The following is a 16,892-nucleotide window of genomic DNA, read 5'->3' as shown; positions in this document are numbered from 1 at the left end:
TACTTTTCCACTTGGACTGACTGAAGCGAGTGAATGTTTATGTACAGTTCGCCTACTGTTGTGCATCTCAGCTGGACCCGAGCATGGCGGGGACCTGGAGAAGCAGAATTAAAGCTCAACACTGTTGGGAGACCTCAGTACAAACGATGCTATTACTCCGAGACCTGCAGTCTTTACATCAGGTCATATCACATTGTGAAGGAAAGACATTTTGCTGAACTCTTTGCAGCCTACACTGTATTGCTACTGTTGAGGTCAGTGTTGTAGTTTTGTTCTAAATTCCCGGTATTTATTTGCATGATATTTTTGAGCAGATTTGTGTACATAGCCTGGTGGATATCCTGTCCTCATCCAGCTCTCCAGCACTGTGGATGGAGAAGCGACGGCGCCCTCTGTGGTGTTTCCGCGGCGCTGCTGAGGCCTCGGAAGGTCTTTGCCACTTGTAAACGAAAGAAGCTGAAAGTTTGACTTCAGTGAAGCCTACATTAACTGTCAGTGTTTGCAATTTAGGTGTTTTGCCAGAATTAAAAGCACAGAGACGTTCGGAGTTTAGAGCAACAAACTGCCTGATTAAACTTTTGTTGTTTATTTATGAGAAATGTCTAAAGGTGACACACAAACGCTGATAAGGGTTTGTGCATTTAAAGGCTGTGTAAACGGCGGAGGCATGTGTGGGAATGCCCATTTATTAATGAACTTTATGAAATCGATTTTAAGTGTTGCTTATTTTATTTATTCATGTTTTCTTTTATTTGTTGGCTTTGTTTCTTGGTGAATAATATTTGTATCTAACAGGAAGGAGCTGAATGTGATTGAAGCTTGCGTGGGCACAATAAGCAATTTACAAGGAAATCTGTAAAACAGAAAAAGATCTATATTTACTCTACGTCTGTGTCCTTTTCTTTACGCAATAACAAAAGATAAGAATGTTAATGTTTCTCTCTGTAAATTTGCTTTTGGTTTTGCCGACGTCGTCATTTACAGTTTCCTCTCTTTGTGCCAGTCTCCAGCGCCACCTCATTTTTGTACAGACGATGTGAAGCAGTCAGCAGAAGATGGAGGTTAACTTTGTAATGATTTTGTCAGTCACATTACAAAATGGATATTTAAATGTTTATATCTTTGGTGATTAAATGCTATTGATATTTTTCACTTCAGTTTGGAATCATTATTGCTCTTCACTGATTTATGCCGTTCTACAGCAATCATGTTATGACTTAAAGATACACAAAATCTATGCAATTTCTTCCAACCACAACAACAGCTCATACACATTGTAGACACCTTTCAGCCCAATCAACTAAATTAAAGTTATTCTAGATTAAAATCCACTCTAATCAAAATCAACATTAATATTTGCCAGTGATTATTATATATTATGTCAGATTGAAGTCTTGTTGCTCTCTTTAGATTCACTTTACTCCAAATGAAATAGAGATATTATAATGAAATAGAAAAATAAAGTTGGTTTTGTTTTGTAGGAACCTTAGCCTTAACTTAAGGACTCTTTTGTTTTGCTACTGAACTTTGTTTTGATTCGGTAACTTGTATTATCAATTGAATAACATAAACTTTTACGAAATGAAGTTGTGGTGATGTTCTATGCCCCCGTCCTGTTACTTTGAAGCTTTATATGATCTTAAATGAATTTGGTTAGGTGGTGACCTGATAGCTGAATGGTTAGGATGCACATACTATGGTCATTTATGAGCTCTGGGAAGCAGGCCTTGGTTTTTCCTAGCTGGTCCGACAGCTACATGTCATTCCCATATGTTTCCTGTCTGTCTCCACTGTCTCTATTGAATAACCGCACAAAATATGTATCTTAAGAAAGAATAACTTTTATGATCTTAAAGGTTCTGTATGTAGAATTTAGTGACATCTAGTGCCGACGTTTTGTGTTGCAGCTGAACACCCCTCACCTTACCCTCCCCTTCCAAACATGAAGGAGAACCTGTGTGGTTCAGTTGTCAACTACAGAGGACCTACTCCCTATGTAAATATAAGTTATTTCAATATAAAGGGTAAATCAAACTATTCTTAAAATTTAGATGAAAGAAACTGCTGAAAATATTAAACTTCTGCCACTCCTCACCTAAATCTCACCCACCGAACAGCAGTGATCTTTGTGGAACAGGTTTCTCTTGATATCTTAAGGTAGATAGGTCAGATTCCCCAAGTTACGTCCTGCTTTATAGGTTTGTGGTGCAGTTTTCTGGGGTTAAGTGAAGCTCCTGCGGGTCTCATTACTCCCCTGTATTCCAGTTGGCGGTCCCACCATGCAGAGACTTGTTTGTCAGCTGTTGAGGATTAAAACATGAATTTTGGCAGCTTGCTGTGGACGAGAAAAGAAATTCAAGAGTGGAGAATCATGCGCATTTGCTCCCAATGTCAGTCAGTGAGGATATCAAACGGTCGCCAGCTACTTCCACATTCAATAACAGTGCTGGACAGGGGTGGTTGGGATATTTTGGCTTCTCTCATTGTATGAAGCAGCAGCACTGCAGGCCAGCTAATGTCAGAGGCCCTGTCTGGTAGCTTCTATCCAGCAGGCACGTTGCCTCGATATGTGGCTTAAAGGTAAACACAGCGTCTGATTTAGCCATGATATCAGAGCATCAGAGTTTGGCAAAGTCTTAAAATTGTATTTTCCTGCATCATGTGAGGTATAACCAGCAGAGCTCAGAGGTTTGTCTCTCACTCGTTGAACCTGACAGTCAGCGAAGAGGTGAAGAAGAGAGGGCAAGCTGTGAGGAGAGACAAGGTTTCGATCCTGCAGAATATCACCTCATCCCATCGGGTAAAACTGCTTCGAGTTTCAATTTATCTTCAGATAGTTGAAGTAGTGTCGGCATCAGGTGATGTGTATAAAACCTTTATGTATGTGTGTGTGTCTGGGGAAAGAGTGTTTTACAAATATGAGGACATGTACTTCTTTGTTGTTATTTTTCTAAAGCCTTTGTTAAATAGTCATCAGCATTTTCTGATTGAAATTAATACTACATAATTATGCTCTAATTTAGTTCTTAGCCTAATGTATTATGGACTCTGTTACACACACACATTTGATATTATATATAATATACGGTCTATCTATCCATCCATCAATCAAAACCTGGGACAAACAAGCGACTGCCTCCTTTTCTAAAGAAGTGTGCACATTTCAGGCTTTAATATTTGGATTAAACCAGGGCTTTGTAATTCACAGTGATAAAAACTGAACATGGTACAGTCCTATATAATCTGTCTCAAAAGCAAAGATCTCTTTGAGTTTAGCTCAGAGATCAGGTATTTTACCTTTAACAAACTTGACGACACATTAATTCAGAGTAAGATACGTGGATCTGTCCAACGTTTTGTCCAAATGATGTGGATAATCAGTTAGTTTTTAGTTTCTACTGTATCTTTTATTGTGAAATGTTCTGTTTTATAAGATTAAAAAAAAGATTAACCTTTAGTAAATTTGAATGAACAATGATGGATTGAGTGAATTTCTTTCTCTTTTTTTCCCATGCTTTGTAGAATACCAGAAGAGGATGTATGTGTTTGTAAATTAGAGTGTGTCTTGTTAGAGGCGGTGGGCCAAATGCATTGACATGACCCAGTTGTGTGTATATATCATAGTTAAATAATATATCATAGTTAAATAATAAGGACTTTAAATATACAGCACTTTTCAACAAACTAGTTTACAAAGTGCTTTGCAGACTGCAAGTACAAGTTAAACAAGTTAATTCAAGACAATGAGTAAAACCAGGGAACGCCTGGTTATAAGCAACATAATGATAAAAACAATAAAAATATAGCAATGAAACAAACAACAGTTAGAGGAGTAAGGATATGTATGTTTTGAGACTAATCTGTGACACTGGGATGGTGTCAGATTAATGGCTGACAGGACTAAAATGTAAATCAGATAAGAAGGTACTTCCACGCAGGGGGCATTTGCACAGGGGGGGTAAAACTTCCTTAAAACTTAGTGGGGAGGGTCCTGGAGGGTCCTGGAGGGTCCTGGAGGGTCCTGGTCATTTACTTTAACTGTCCAACTGTCTCTGTCTGTGTGTTCAGAGCAGAGTCCGCCATCAGTAACTGAATGTCTCACTCACACGGTGCCAAAGATTCACGAGCAAACAGGTGCAATAACTTTAGTGGTGGGCGGACGGCAGCTGTCATTTGTCACAGTTAAAGAAATAGCTCCCCGAAGAGGGAAACGCGCAGCAGTGGAGGTCAGCTTCACCCGAGAGGATTGTGGGGCTTTATTTGTCAGTTTATCTGTCCCCCCGCTGTCAGGAAGGACGTGATATAACAAGCCAAACATGCTTCATCTTCACTCCCACATATCGATTAATGTATTAAATAATAGACCGTCTCTCCCAGCAGCTGACTCCCATGGCTCAGGTGCTGGGACTATAGATGTTTATGTCTTGTGATTGAAAGTTTTATGATGTAAAAATCAGTTTAGGCTCAAATATTGACAATATTTTTTGTCAAAAGAGAGTCACAAATACTGAAATTGTTCCCATGTGAATGTTTTACAAATTGGCATAAATACCGTCTCTCCCTCACACATAAAATTAGCTTTGAAATACAACCATGCAGTAGATATTGTGGAGAAAAATTGTCATTTGTAATTTGTGTGTGTTGCAAAAGTGTCTTTTCAGCCCTGACAAGTCTGATGACGAGGCAATGTCAGTGCTTTTCGTTTTCGTAGTGCAGAGACAAAACCAAAACTGGCAACATGATTTTTTGTAACATATTTATTCAAAGTACACCTACAATATTTAGGGAGAGCATTTAAATGAAAAAACATATTTTATGATTTTCATTTGTTTCTCTCAGAGATGCTGCAGATTATTCTTCAGCTTCTTTTCCCTAAAATGGAAAGAAATACAAATCATGAGTCATACAAAGACTAAACATTATTTTGTCTTTGTACTATATGTACTATAGTTTTCACCATTTAGATTAAAATAACACGTTTGCTGCTTTGTTGCTCATGATTATTGTCTTTCTTACTTTTCCAAGTTCCCGACTCTTGGCCCTCAGCTTGTTGACCTGAGACTCGGCGATGTCGGCTCGCTCCTGAGCCTCCTCCATCTCGTGCTGAACCTTTCTGTACCTGGACAGGTGGGTGTTGGCCTGCTCCTCCTGAACATAAATCAGTGTATTGTTTAGTTTTGAGTTCTGTGTTCACTTCCTGCAGGTTTTATTCGTGGTTTATTTCACGTTTCTGACTCACAGACTCCTCAGACTGCCTCTTGTAGGCCTTCACTTTGAGCTGCAGCTTGTCCACCAGATCCTGAAGTCTGGAAACGTTCTTCTTGTCCTCTTCGGTCTGCATTAGCAAGAATGAAATGTATTCATCTGCCTTGTATCCAAAAGATTTGCACCATTCAGTTAATAGAAAATGGGAAATACCTGATAGGTGAGCTCCTTCACTCTTCTCTCATATTTACGAACACCCTTGATGGCCTCTGCTCCTCGTCTCTGCTCGCCTTCAACTTCAGCCTCAAGCTCACGCACCTGAAACATAAAGTTTCCCTTATTAAAATATAATACGAAAAACAAAAGCTGAGGCATGTGTGCTGAGAAATGTCCTGTTTACCCTAGCCTCCAGTTTCTGGAGCTGCTTCTTGCCGCCCTTCAGCGCCAGATTCTCAGCTTCATCAAGGCGGTGCTGCAGGTCCTTCACTGTCACCTCCATGTTCTTCTTCATCCTCTCCAAATGAGAGCTGGTGTCTTGCTCCTTCTTCAGTTCCTCTGCCATCATGGCTGCCTGAAATTTTGAGGAATTTCAAATTGTTTCAACTGTCAGAGAACTTCAATGTGAGAAATGGCCACTGTATAAACCCATGTTAGGATGACTCACATCAGTGATGGCCTTCTTGGCCTTTTCTTCAGCATTTCTTGCTTCCTGAACAGAATCCTCCACTTCACCCTGGATCTGAATGAGGTCAGCCTCCAACTTCTTCTTGGTGTTGATAAGACTGGTGTTCTATTACACAAGAATAAAACAATGAAATTCCATGTGTTCAACTAGAGCTGAACAAAGTTTGGATCCATGCTTGTTTAGCCTTTGAGACTACCTGAGAGTGCAGCAGTCCCACGCGCTCGCTGGCATCAATCAGCTCCTGTTCAGCCACTTTTCGGCCTCTCTCCGTCTGCTCCAGTGCAGCTCTGAGCTCCTCGATCTCAGCCAGCATCAGGTTGTTCCTGCGCTCCACCATGGCCACCTGCTCCTTCATTTCCTCCTGACCTCTGATCGCTTCATCAAGGTGCAGTTGTGCATCCTAAATAATCGTAAAAACAGATTTACAATGCAGTTGAAATAAAGTGAGCTTCACTTACAGTCTTCTTTGACCCTCCACCATACCTTAAGCTGCCCCTGCACGTTTCTCAGCTGTTTCTGGGATTCAGCTGCCTGGCGGTTGGCATGGCTCAGCTGAACCTCCATCTCATTCAGGTCTCCCTCCATCTTCTTCTTGATTCTCAGGGCATCGTTCCTGCTCCTGATCTCAGCATCCAGCGTGCTTTGCATGGACTCCATCACTCTCTGGCTGTTCCTCTTGATCTGCTCGATCTCCTCGTCCTTCTCAGCAAGTTTCCTGTCAATTTCACTCTTGACTTGGGTGAGCTCCAGCTGGACACGCAGGATCTTGGATTCCTCATGCTCCAGGGTAGCCTGTGAACAAGTGTGACCTTCATCAGCTGCAGCGTTTTTAATAATTGGTATGATGATTCAGCTGCAGCATTTCTAATAATTGGTAAGATGATTCAGCTTTACCTCTGCCTCCTCCAGAGCAGTTTGGATCTCTGATTTCTCACATTCCACCGCTTTCTTTCCCTTGTCAAGCTCATGGATCGTCTTACCGGTCTCACCAAGCTGTTCACTCAGGTCTGTGATCTCCTCTGTTGGACCAGATTTATGTAAAATTAGCAATGTAAAACATATTCAGTAATGTAGATACTTCAGATGAATTTAACTGGAGTTTATCGTCTGTTGGGGAAAACAGAATTAATTATCATACGTTGGAGGTTCTTGTTCTCCCTCTTCAGAGTCTCCAGGTGATCCAGAGTTTCTTCGTAGGAGTTTTTCATTTTAAACAGCTCAGTGCTCATTGACCGAGCCTCCTTCAGAGATCCCTCCAGCTCGGCCTGGCTCTCCTCATACTTCTGCTTCCACTCCGCAAGAACCTGACAGCAGAACAAACAGGTGAGTGTTTTTGTCACTGCATAAATTAATGATGTTTACACACTGAAAACAGTCTAACCTTGTCAAAGTTCCTCTGCTTCTTGTCGAGGTTAGCAGCCAGAGCGTTGGCTCTCTCCACATCGATCATCAGGTCCTCCACTTCAGCGTGCAGTCTCTGTTTTGTCTTTTCCAGAGAGGCACATTTAGCATTCACAGCCTCGATGCATTCCTCCGCATCCTGAAGACGCTGAGCAAGCTTTTTCCTGTAAGAAAAGATGGTAAATTGGTTTATGAAAACTTGTGGATACATGTGGAAACAAGTGTGACTTCAGGACTGTCCATTACTTGGCCTCCTCCAGCTCCTCAGTGCGCTGAATGGCATCAGTTTCGTATTTGCTTCTCCACTGAGCCACCTCGCTGTTGGCCTTGGACATCCCTCGCTGCAGCTCACACTTGGCCTCCTGCTCCTCTTCATACTGCTCTCTGAGAAGGTCGCAGTCATGACGGGATGACTGCACAGCATGAGCCAGGGCGTTCTTGGCCTAATAATCCACAGGAAAAACTGATGAATATTTTTTACGATCCTCCGGTGACCTTTTCCTCTGTGTTTTCAAAGACCATTACCTTAACTTCCTCCTCTATGTGTCTCTTCAGCTCCTCGATCTGCTGAGTAAAAGCCTGCTTGCCTCTTGTCAGCTGAGAAACAAGAGATTCTTTCTCCTCCAGCTGACGCCCAGTTTCACCTGATCAAAGATAGATAGTGTCACTAAGTAAGATGAACTTATACTGTAAACTTTGGGTTCAAAGGATTTTGCAAGACAGATAAAGATTATTCTCTTTGTCGATCATGTTGAATAGAGGTGTATCAACCCTACCTTTTAAATTAAGTAGTCTGATTTGGGTATCTTCAGGAAACATTAATTTTTCATACTTTTTTCATTGCTGCAACAACTGATGAACAATCTCAAATTTGATAATTGTCAAAGTTGCTAAATATCGACCAAGAACAACATTCGAAACAAATAGATTTTTCTCTCAGAAAAGATTACCCTATCATGTTATATCTAAGATTAGCAACTAAGAGAATAACAATTGGAACTGAGAACATTTGAGTGTTTAAATATTTTGATCCTGCGTATGATTCGTACCGTTTTCAGTTTGAAGTCTTGCCTTCTGTACACTCAGGTCATTGAGCTGACGGACATTCTCATCATTCTTGGACTTGAGCTCGCTCAGTTGATCTTCTAATGTCCTGCAGAGCTTTTCAAGATTTCCCTGATGAAAGAAAACATAGATTAGTATTAAATTATTCAACGTACTTTTTTTTATTCCTGAATGGAAATGGAGCACTCTTACCTTTGATTTGGCGACAGTCTCCATGTTGCTGCTGAGGTCGTCAATCTCCATCTTGAATTCGCTTTTCTCTTTCTCCAGCTTCTGTTTGACTCTCTGGAGGTTATCGATCTGCTCTCCCAGCTCCGCCGTGCTGTCAGCCTGCTTCTTGCGCAGAGCTGCAGCCGTGGCCTCGTGGTGCAGCGTGGCCTCTTCGAGATCACGACGCAGCTTCAGGAACTCAGCCTCGCGCTTCTTGTTCATCTCGATCTGAGCTGAAGTTGCTCCTCCGGCTTCTTCCAGCCTCTCGCTGATCTCTTCAAGTTCCCTGGAGAGATCAGACCTCTGCTTCTCCACCTTGGCCCGAGCAGCTCTCTCAGCCTCGATCTCCTCCTCCAGCTCCTCAATACGAGCCTGAAGCACAACGTTTGTGTGAAAATCATTCAACAACATTTCAAGGCTCTCTTGATTTGTGTGTCATTTTCTCGATAAAATACCTGATGTTCCTTTATCTTTTTCTGCAGCTGGATCCCAAGAGACTGTTCATCCTCAATCTTACCCAGGAGCTGGCTTATCTCAAAGTCCTTCCTGGAGGAGGAGGACGAGATTTGGTGTATTATAGTTATGTTTGATTAGAAACTCTCAATGAATATATTTTGCGAAAATAGACGAATTCTTAGTCTTACTTCTTTATTTTCTCGTCAGCCTGCTGCTTGTCGTTCTCCAGATCCATGACGGTTTCCTGGGCCAGCTTGAGATCTCCCTCAAGCTTCCTTTTGGCTCGTTCAAGGTCCATACGAAGCTTCTTTTCTTGCTCCAGAGAACCTTCAAGCTGTTTTAACCGAGAAGGGGTGTTAATTCTTATTTCTTTTAAACGAAGACTGAAATCCCAGTTTGTTATTATAACTCACATCGTCCACTTGCTGCTCCAGCTTCACTTTAGCCTTTGTCAGAGTGTTGACTTTGTCTTCCTCTGCCTGCAGATCATCCAGGGTCTGCTGATGAGCCTCTTGGAGGGCTTTCTTCTCTTTTGACAACTTTACAATGGTCTCATCTTGAGAAGTCATTTCCTCCACCAGGTTTTTAACCTAAAGGGTTTTAATACATTTTTAATATTTGATCAAAGTACACAGCATCTAAAATGTTCATTGTTTAATAAACTGAAGTTATGACCATCACCTTGTTCTCAGTGGCATGTTTCTCCTTTTCCACCTTGGCCAGCGTGAGCTCCAAGTCGTCAATGTCTTTCTTCAGCTCGGAGCATTCGTCCTCCAGCTTCCTCTTCTTTGCAGTCAACTCACCATTCATTTCCTCCTCATCCTCCAGTCTCTCAGACGTCTCTTTGAGTTTGGCCTCAAGCTGGATCTTTGATTTAATGAGCCCCTCACACCTTTCCTCAGCATCTGTGAGGGTTTCACTTTCCTAAAAGTAAAAACCAGCAAGTTTATTGTTGAGGATATTAATTAGAAAGAGAAACAAAGGGCATGGTGATCATACTTACTGACTGCACTTGAAGCAAGAGATCATTCTTCTCCTGCAGCAGAGAAACCATCTTCTCTTCCAGTTCCTTCTTCTTGGCCAGAGCCTTCGCTAGCTCCTCTTTGGTCTTTTCAAAGTTCTCTTTCATGTTGGCCATCTCTTTCTCAGTCTCTGCACTCTTAAGCAGAGGCTTGATCTTGAAGTACACCTTCATCCATGGCCAGGTTTTGACATTCATGAATGAGCGGATGTTGTACTGAATAGCATAAATTGCCTCCCTGGGAAGATCAAAGGAGTATCCAAGGAAAATTACCAGATTGATTTAATATTTAGCAAACCAATGTCTTAAAAGTATGTTTTTAAGTGAAATGTCAAACGTACCTGCGCTCTATCATCTTGACAAACTCTGTCCTCATGAGGTAAGCTCTGCAGAGAGCCTGAGTCATTGTGACCAGCTCTGCCAGTTTTTCATCTCTCATTTCCTCCAGAGTTCCCAGAAGACCAGCTTTGAAGAACACCTGATTGTCCACAAATGTGGTATGACATTTTTTACATGTATTTGTCAGGAATTGATGATTGCTGAATAGCCATTTAAAAAATGTCTGTTTCATACTCTACCTTTGTGTGCCCAAATTTGTACTGAGTCTTGTCGACATCAATGGAGCCCAACAGTTTCTCTGAAGCCTTCTTGTTATCAATAAACTGACCCTCAGGGATGACACTGGCGTTCAGAACTTTGTATCTACAAAGATACATTTTATTCATTTAAAAGGCACTGGTTTGAGGACGAAGACTTTTCAATGTGTGCAAAGATGATGTATCTGTTACCTCTGTTTGAAGTCACCATATTGGATTCTGCTGGGGAAACCTTTCCTGCAGATCCTGATTCCTTCCAGCACACCATTGCACCTGAGCTGATGGATGACCAGGAAGTTCTGCATAAGACCTGTGGTGTTTTGTTAAATTTAATAATTTATTAAAACATAGTGACACAATGACACAGATAACTGTCAAAACACATTATGCATTTATTTTGACTCGGACATTGTCTTTGTGTCAGGTACCTGGAGTCTTTGACTCGTTGGGAATAAGACAGCGCACAAAATGAGGATGTGTGCTCCTCAAATTGGTCATCAGCTTGCCCAAATTCTCCTGAGGAATTAAAAAATATCAATGACATTATTTAAAAAGGCACTGAATTAGACATGGTTGCATTAAAGCACATTAGTTATTATTTCACATCTTACCCTGAACAGGGCAGACACAGTCTGGAAGGAGCCACCCTTCTTCTTGCCAGCTTTTTTACCACTACTTTCGGCTGTGACATGAAAATAAAATTTAAATTATATGCAAACACGTAAATATTGACTTGGACTGTCTTAAGCCAGCACCACCCCAGCCGTCATTGGAACAATATTTGTATTGAAATGGTGACATTCAACAGAGGTGATAGGTTTTCAATTTTAACAAAAGCAGAACAGCTTGTACCATCTGTTCCGGCGTGTGATGCGTAGAGTAGAGCCAGCAGTTTGACTGAAGACTTCTGGTAGAGCTGAACCACTGAGTCGTTCAGGGGGTCTTTGTTCTTTTCCAACCAGCCAGTGATGTTGTAATCAACAGTGCCAGCATAGTGCACAAGAGAGAAGTGGGCCTCAGCTTTGCCTTTGGCAGGTTTTGGTTTCTCAAAGGATTTGTTTTTACCAAGATGCTGGTCGTACAGTTTGTTCTTGAAGGTCATGTCTGACGCCTTGGGGAACATGCACTCCTCTTCAAGGATGGAGAAGATGCCCATTGGCTGTAATGAAGAAATTATTATTATTATTTAAAACAAAAAACCTTTGAGTCATCAGACAGTTTTCTATATTTGTGAACATAAAGCAAGTTTCTCACCTTCTCAATAAGCTCAATGCAGGAGGCCAGATCCATACCAAAATCAATGAACTCCCATTCAATTCCCTCTTTCTTGTACTCTTCTTGCTCCAGGACAAACATGTGGTGGTTGAAAAACTGTTGCAGTTTTTCATTGGTGAAGTTGATGCACAGCTGCTCCAAGCTGTTGTACTAAACAGGTGAATATGTCAAATAAAAGTAAAACAAAATGAATATCAAAATATGAATTATCTTAGATTTGGTCCATTTTGTCTTTAATATGAAAATGTTGATCAAAATGATTTAAATGAAGCCTCGTGAGATTTTGTCCCATCAGCCAAACAGACTTACATCAAAGATTTCAAAGCCAGCAATATCCAGGACACCGATAAAAGAGCTTCTTGACTGCTTGGTGTCCAGCATCTCATTGATTCTGACGACCATCCACAAGAACATTTTCTCATAGACAGACTTGCAGAGAGCACTGACGGAATTGTTGACCTGATTTTACAAAAGAATTGTAAAACATTAAGAATTATAATGTTAAAATGAACAAAACATACTTCTATATTTATTGGATAAAGCAAGGGATATCGCTTAAAGAAGTTTAATAAGAGGCTTTGTCAACATTAATTAAGGAGACTATCATCAGCATAAAAGAGGACCCAAGATATTTGAAAAACATATTTGTGGTGTCTAAGTTAATTTCATCTCCTCTTTCCTCCTTTTTATCTCCACCTACCTGATTGACAGTTTGACCTTTGGTCACAAACTCGTTCCCAACCTTCACTCTGGGATAGCAAAGAGCTTTGAGCACATCAGCAGAGTTCAGGCCCATGAGGTAGGCGATTTTATCTGCCACTAAAAAACAGATCACCAAGTCATGGTTAAAATCCATAATACTGAGGTTACGTCATCAATGTACCTATTCATTAATTCACTAATCAAAACCTGTGCTACACTATAGAAGCTCATGGTGTGTGGGTTTCTTACCCTCAGTGCCGTCTGGCTCAGCCTGCTCTTCACGCTGCTTCTGCTTAAATTTCATGTTTCCGTGATGCATCACAGCTCCAGTCAGCTTGAATATGCCGTTTTTCTCATCCAAAGTGAAACCCAGGATGTCGATGGCAGTCTGTGATAAAAAGAGAAGGTTTGAAACAAAAGCTTCTGTTGTTCTTTAGAATAAACTCTCATTGCTGCCCCCTGCCTCCACAAATATTTAGCAATGCTTTGTCAAAACTAACATCCAGGGTACATGTAATCCCTTATAACACAAATCACATCTAGAGTTCCAACCCTAACCCTAACCCTTATTAAAACTAGGATTCATTGCTGTAATGAATTGGTAACTTTGTGTCAGGAATAAAACAGATATCGTTTAATTGATCATAAATCTGATTTGTTAAAGGAGTAAATTTGAAAATCATAGTAAAGTCGTCCTTACATCAGTGGCAATGAATTCTTCAACGTCATCGATACTCTTGACAGTGATTTCACCCTGACTGACCATATGATAGTCATATGGATTTGTGGTGATCAGCAGAGCCTCTGCAGAAAAATAAATAAAAAAGATCGATACAAAATAAATCAGAACACATACAATATCACTCTAGGAAGACAAAGAATCAAAATTGATTTCACACCTATGATCTCAGGTTTGTGACCCGTCATGAGCTGGTAGAAGATGTGGTAGCTCCTCTCAGCAGACAGCTGGAACGTCACTCGAGACTTCTCCAGCAGATCTGTTCATCACACAGTTACACACCAGTCAGTTACGTTCAATGAACAGAGGGTTCAAAACTGCGGTTTATCTGCGGAGCTATTTCCAGACTTACATGTTTCAATATCTGCAGAGGCCAATTTCCCTGTTGTTCCAAAATGGATTCGGATGAATTTACCCTATTTAAAAGAAAACTTTGAATGAGACTTAAGAAATTTTGAAAATTGACGTGATTGAAAACGCAAGGTAACTAAAACTTACAAAACGGGATGAGTTGTCATTCCTGAGAGTTTTGGCATTACCATAAGCCTCCAACAGGGGGTTGGCTGCAATGATTTGATCCTCCAGTGACCCCTTCATTCAGGAAACAAGTCAGAAAACGAATAAATAGATTTACAATGTTCTATCCCTCCATTGAGGGTCAGATTCAATATATCTGTGTTATCTTTGTTCACACATTTTTCTTTAACTGAGCATTTACCTGCATTTTTCCAGAAGTTTGTTCAGTTTTCTTTCCTCCAGCCACTGCGATTGTCGCAAAGTACTGGATGACACGTTTTGTGTTGACGGTCTTTCCTGCACCGGATTCTCCACTTGGAGCATAAAAACAGCTCAGTTAGCATCGCAGCCATCTTGTTACATATTTAAGTAAGCAAACTGAGAAAGAAAACCCAATTTTAGGGGAAGCATTTGTAAAACTCACGTAATAAGGATAGACTGATTTTCACGATCTGCGGAAAAGAAAAACTAATTTTAATTTCCATTTCAGGTCAAAGTATTTATAAACTTAACAATGGTGATTCTGGTTTTGCATTAAAAATAAACAACACTTCAGCATACTAGTTACACACCAGTTAGCATGTACAGACAGGCATTATCAGAGATGGAGAAGATGTGGGGTGGAGACAAACACCCAAACATTATCGAAGATCTGAAAACAGCGTGTTATCTTCAAAGGCTGGTTTATTCAGGACACAGAGATGCTTAAAAAGGGATATATACCTTGGAGCATGAACTGATAGGCGTTATCAGAGATGGAGAAGATGTGAGGTGGAGCCTCAATTCTCTTCTTTCCTCTGTATCCTGATACAACCACTGAGTCATACACTGGGAGCCACTTGTAGGGATTCACGGTGACGCAGAACAGCCCGGAGTAGGTCTGTGGAGACAGAGGGTATTCTTACTGACACTCGTCATTGTATGTCAATTTTTGTTTCAACTCGTGTGTTTATTGACGGAAACTCACGTAGATCATCCACGCTGCGTAACGCTCTTTGAGGTTATATAGCACAGACGGCTCACTGAGGTGGGTCATCATGGCCATGTCCTCGATCTTATCATACTTGGGAGGGTTCATGGGGTGGATTTCAGTGTCTTTAACAGTGAGAGTTTGCTGGAGAGACAGAGAAGACACGGACCTACGTTTTAACAGGGGACACACATGTTTACTACAGTCCACAGGTTCAATTTTACGAAAAAAACAAAGATATGGGTCTTAATCTCAGAAATTTACCTAAAATAGGATTATGTTTTCGTTTTTGGGCTGATTGGACATAGACTTTAGGTCAGAACAAAATAAAGCATACATTGAATTCATGCACTGTTATAGAAATATTATACTCTACAGAGACATCAGTCCTATATTCAACCGTTCATAAAACCACATTGGGATCGGGGCAAACACGCTTTGAGAAACATTTGTGCAAACTATATATAACTATATTTCCACTCTCACCTTCCCGTCGAGAGTCTCCACTGTGGCTTTCCCGCCTTCCCTCTTGATGAGTTTCCCCTTGAGGTACATCTCGGCCGGCTCGGTCACAAAGTACGCTGTTTTAGCATCAAACGGCGTGTTCTGAGCTTCAATCCGCTCTCGTTCTTTCTTCCGGAGGAAAATAGCCGCCGGGCCAAAACACTCCATTTCTGAGTCGCCCATGGTGACGGTTTACTGAAAGTAAGTACAACAGCCAGAAAGAACTCAAGTCAATTCAGTCACTCATTTCATCGCTGCCTCACAAGCACTACTACTAAAGTAAAAGGAGATGCTGTTAATGCGGTTGTGAATGTTACTAATTGAAGCGTGCAGAAAATGTACCACTGTTTTTCTTTAGTTAAGTGTGTTAAAGGCCAACTAAACTAATGAACTATATTTACACTGCAAGATTGTTACATTTTCAATTAACTTTTTGATGTTTGCTAATGTGATGAGTTCTGACATGTCACAACTGTCTTGTTATGAAATATAACATATTGTCTAATAAAAAAGAGAAAACATTAACAGAAATAGTTTATTTTAACTTATTTAAGAGTGTTAACAGTTAATGAGTTGAAGATGCACTTAACTGACCGTTAATTGTTAGGCACATTATAATATGTCAATGTAACTATGATTTTAAATGTCTTTAGACTAAATTAAATAATGATTAAACCCAAAAACATACCTTGTTTCCTCCCCTTAGAAGAACAGATGCAGATGATGTTGGTCTAATGAGGGTTCCAGAGAAGAAACAAATCATTTAAATTGTTTAAAATGCAGTCGCGGTATTTCATTTTAAAAATAAACCCATTGTAAGTCCTGGCATAGAGGAATCACAGTCCTGTATTCACTTTGTGGTTTCTGGCAATAAGTGATCATGCCCTACATTGTTCGTTAAGCTGCTGGCTTTCCTTCTGCTAATAAAAGACTGACTCTCACCTTGACTGGTCGCTTGTCAGTCCTTGGTTGGGTCCAGCCCTCCTTCTTATATAGAGAGATCCCTGTACACTCAGAGGGAATGACTTGCTATATTTGGTCATGTAGGTTTAAGCTATTTGCTCAAGTATTTTTTGCCCTTAATCTGATCCATGTCATATTCCATCGCTGATCAAAAGGCTGTTTGTATCAGAATAAACCAGCCTCTGATTCACATTGTTTACAGGAGTATGTTTTAGACAATGGCAAGAATTTAAATCGTAAATAACAAAGGCTGTTCTTTAAATGAGAGAAATGATAATGGTCTATTAGTGTGTTTTAGTGGTCCAAGCTCCTGAGATTGCAGTATCATCACCAGATATTTTCCTATAAATAAAAATCTATGAAATCAGAGTGTTGATGTGATTTATTCCCCAATCATTCATACACAGATTGTTCAGTATAATGTATTTATTCAAATAGAAACACTGTAACTAGTAAACTCCTCAGTGGCTGCAGTGCATAGCGAGACAAAGCCCACAACACATTTGTCTCATCATTAACTCTTTCACCAAATGCTGTTGGAATGGATCAGAATGTTAAAGTGTATGAATAGATACAAGAAACAA

At 40.5% G+C, this 16,892-nt stretch overlaps 1 protein-coding gene across 1 annotated transcript; it reads right to left on the bottom strand.

Moving 5' to 3' along the window:
• Positions 1 to 4,742: 4,742 nt before the first annotated feature.
• On the bottom strand, positions 4,743 to 16,350 carry LOC128454248 (myosin heavy chain, fast skeletal muscle). The gene is made up of 41 exons (XM_053437583.1): positions 16,288 to 16,350; positions 16,034 to 16,076; positions 15,328 to 15,540; positions 14,839 to 14,985; positions 14,595 to 14,751; positions 14,296 to 14,323; positions 14,074 to 14,185; positions 13,854 to 13,946; positions 13,708 to 13,771; positions 13,516 to 13,614; positions 13,317 to 13,420; positions 12,866 to 13,004; positions 12,615 to 12,733; positions 12,224 to 12,373; positions 11,894 to 12,064; positions 11,492 to 11,798; positions 11,251 to 11,321; positions 11,068 to 11,155; positions 10,832 to 10,949; positions 10,622 to 10,745; positions 10,385 to 10,521; positions 10,026 to 10,281; positions 9,704 to 9,946; positions 9,436 to 9,612; positions 9,211 to 9,356; positions 9,022 to 9,112; positions 8,549 to 8,938; positions 8,341 to 8,467; positions 7,817 to 7,935; positions 7,538 to 7,734; positions 7,272 to 7,455; positions 7,029 to 7,194; positions 6,785 to 6,909; positions 6,374 to 6,682; positions 6,087 to 6,290; positions 5,870 to 5,995; positions 5,606 to 5,776; positions 5,419 to 5,523; positions 5,240 to 5,335; positions 5,017 to 5,148; positions 4,743 to 4,872 (listed from the first exon to the last, which is right to left on the bottom strand). The coding sequence occupies exons 3-41, from the start codon at positions 15,526 to 15,528 to the stop codon at positions 4,852 to 4,854; spliced, it is 5,814 nt and encodes a 1,937-aa protein (XP_053293558.1). The 5' UTR covers positions 15,529 to 15,540; positions 16,034 to 16,076; positions 16,288 to 16,350; the 3' UTR covers positions 4,743 to 4,851.
• Between the last annotated feature and the right edge of the window lie 542 nt (positions 16,351 to 16,892).

The sequence above is a fragment of the Pleuronectes platessa genome, chromosome 2 (genome assembly GCF_947347685.1).
Source record: "Pleuronectes platessa chromosome 2, fPlePla1.1, whole genome shotgun sequence".
Taxonomy (NCBI): Eukaryota; Metazoa; Chordata; class Actinopteri; order Pleuronectiformes; family Pleuronectidae; genus Pleuronectes; species Pleuronectes platessa.
This window is presented reverse-complemented; position numbering and strand designations above follow the sequence as displayed.